At 60.5% G+C, this 1,287-nt stretch overlaps 1 protein-coding gene across 1 annotated transcript in view; it reads left to right on the forward strand.

The window, feature by feature from the left end:
• Positions 1 to 1,209, forward strand: part of EAH_00030730 (histone deactylase, putative) — a gene marked incomplete at both ends in the record, with an annotated part of 6,854 nt that extends 5,645 nt beyond the window's left edge. Inside the window, one exon of the mRNA XM_013396133.1 lies at positions 1 to 1,209. This exon is cut by the window's left edge and continues 100 nt beyond it. Within this exon, the coding sequence (XP_013251587.1) occupies positions 1 to 1,209 (1,209 nt within the window).
• Between the last annotated feature and the right edge of the window lie 78 nt (positions 1,210 to 1,287).

Here is a 1,287-nt window from a genome sequence, read left to right on the forward strand (position 1 = left end):
ACTGCTGCCGCGGATGCAGAGGACAGCAAGGCAGCAGAGGCAAACGGGGGAAGACACGGCGCAGCAGCAGCAAATGCAGCAGCAACACCATCAGAAGCAGCAGCAGAGGGCCCACGCTCTTCCACTTATGATGACAGCAGCGTGCCGGGGGGGCCCCCGGGGGATGAGGGGCCCCTATGGGAGGACGTAGATTCATCGGATTGCTGCAGCGACTGCAGCAGCAGCAGCAGCGGCAGCAGCAACTTCTCCGCTTCAGAAGATGAATTTGCTGCTATGCCAGAAGACTGCAGGCCAGCAGACGACCTCGATCCCGAGGCATTCGCAGCAAACACTGAGCACACTGAACCAGCAGAGCAGCAGCCCTCAGAGCCCGGGGGGCTCCCCCCATTGATACCCCCAGAAGGGGGGCCCCCGGGGGGCCCCATGTTAGAGGGGGGCGCCCCTGGGGAGGCCCCTGGGGGCCCTCATGCAACAGCGCAGGCACAGCCGTTCTGCATGAGTTTGGGTGAAGAGGGGGGGCTGCAGCAGCAGCAGCAGCAGCAGCAGCCTTTGCCGTTTATACCTGCTGCTGGGGCTTCTCAAAATCCGAATGTTGTTCATGATGCTGCGGTGTATGGACACCCGGCAATCTCAGCTGAGGATCCGTGCTTTAAGCTGCATATGATGGGGGCTGCTGCAGCAGCGGTGGATGCACCCACAGCTGCAGCAGCCGCAGCAGCAGCAGCGGCAGCAGCAGCAGCAGCAGCAGCAGCAACGGGCGGGCCTTGGAGCAGCAGCGAAGACTCAAGGGCATTCCATACAATTAATGAAGGGTTGCGGAGCCCCTCCGCTATCTCTTCGCTTTCTGAAGATACTGCGGCGGCCTGCAGCAACAGCGGCACGGAGTCGTCTGCAGCAGCAGGAGCTGCTGTTGCAGCAGCAGCAGCAGCAGCTGGTATGGAGCAGCGGGCAGGAGAGGGTTTGTTCGGAGCTGCTGTAGGCACTGAGGCGGCTGCGGGGGCCCCAGGGGGATGCTTCGCACTGCCGCAGCAGCAGCAGCTGGCGGCGCCTCTTGCAGCAGCAACCACCGCAGCAGGAGCAGAGAGATTTCCGTGGATGGGGGGTCCGTCTGCAGCAGCAGCAGCAGCAACACCAGCAGCACAACAGAGGGGGCCCCCCGAGGGCCCCTGCAGCAAAGCTGAGAGGCTGCAGTATTTGTGTGGCTTCTAGGCATATAATAAACTATACGTAATACGATGTCGCATCCTACCGTATATATATATATATACATATATATATATATATATA

Source organism: Eimeria acervulina, genomic scaffold, assembly GCF_000499425.1.
Source record: "Eimeria acervulina Houghton genomic scaffold, Eah_scaff285, whole genome shotgun sequence".
Lineage (NCBI taxonomy): Eukaryota > Apicomplexa > Conoidasida > Eucoccidiorida > Eimeriidae > Eimeria > Eimeria acervulina.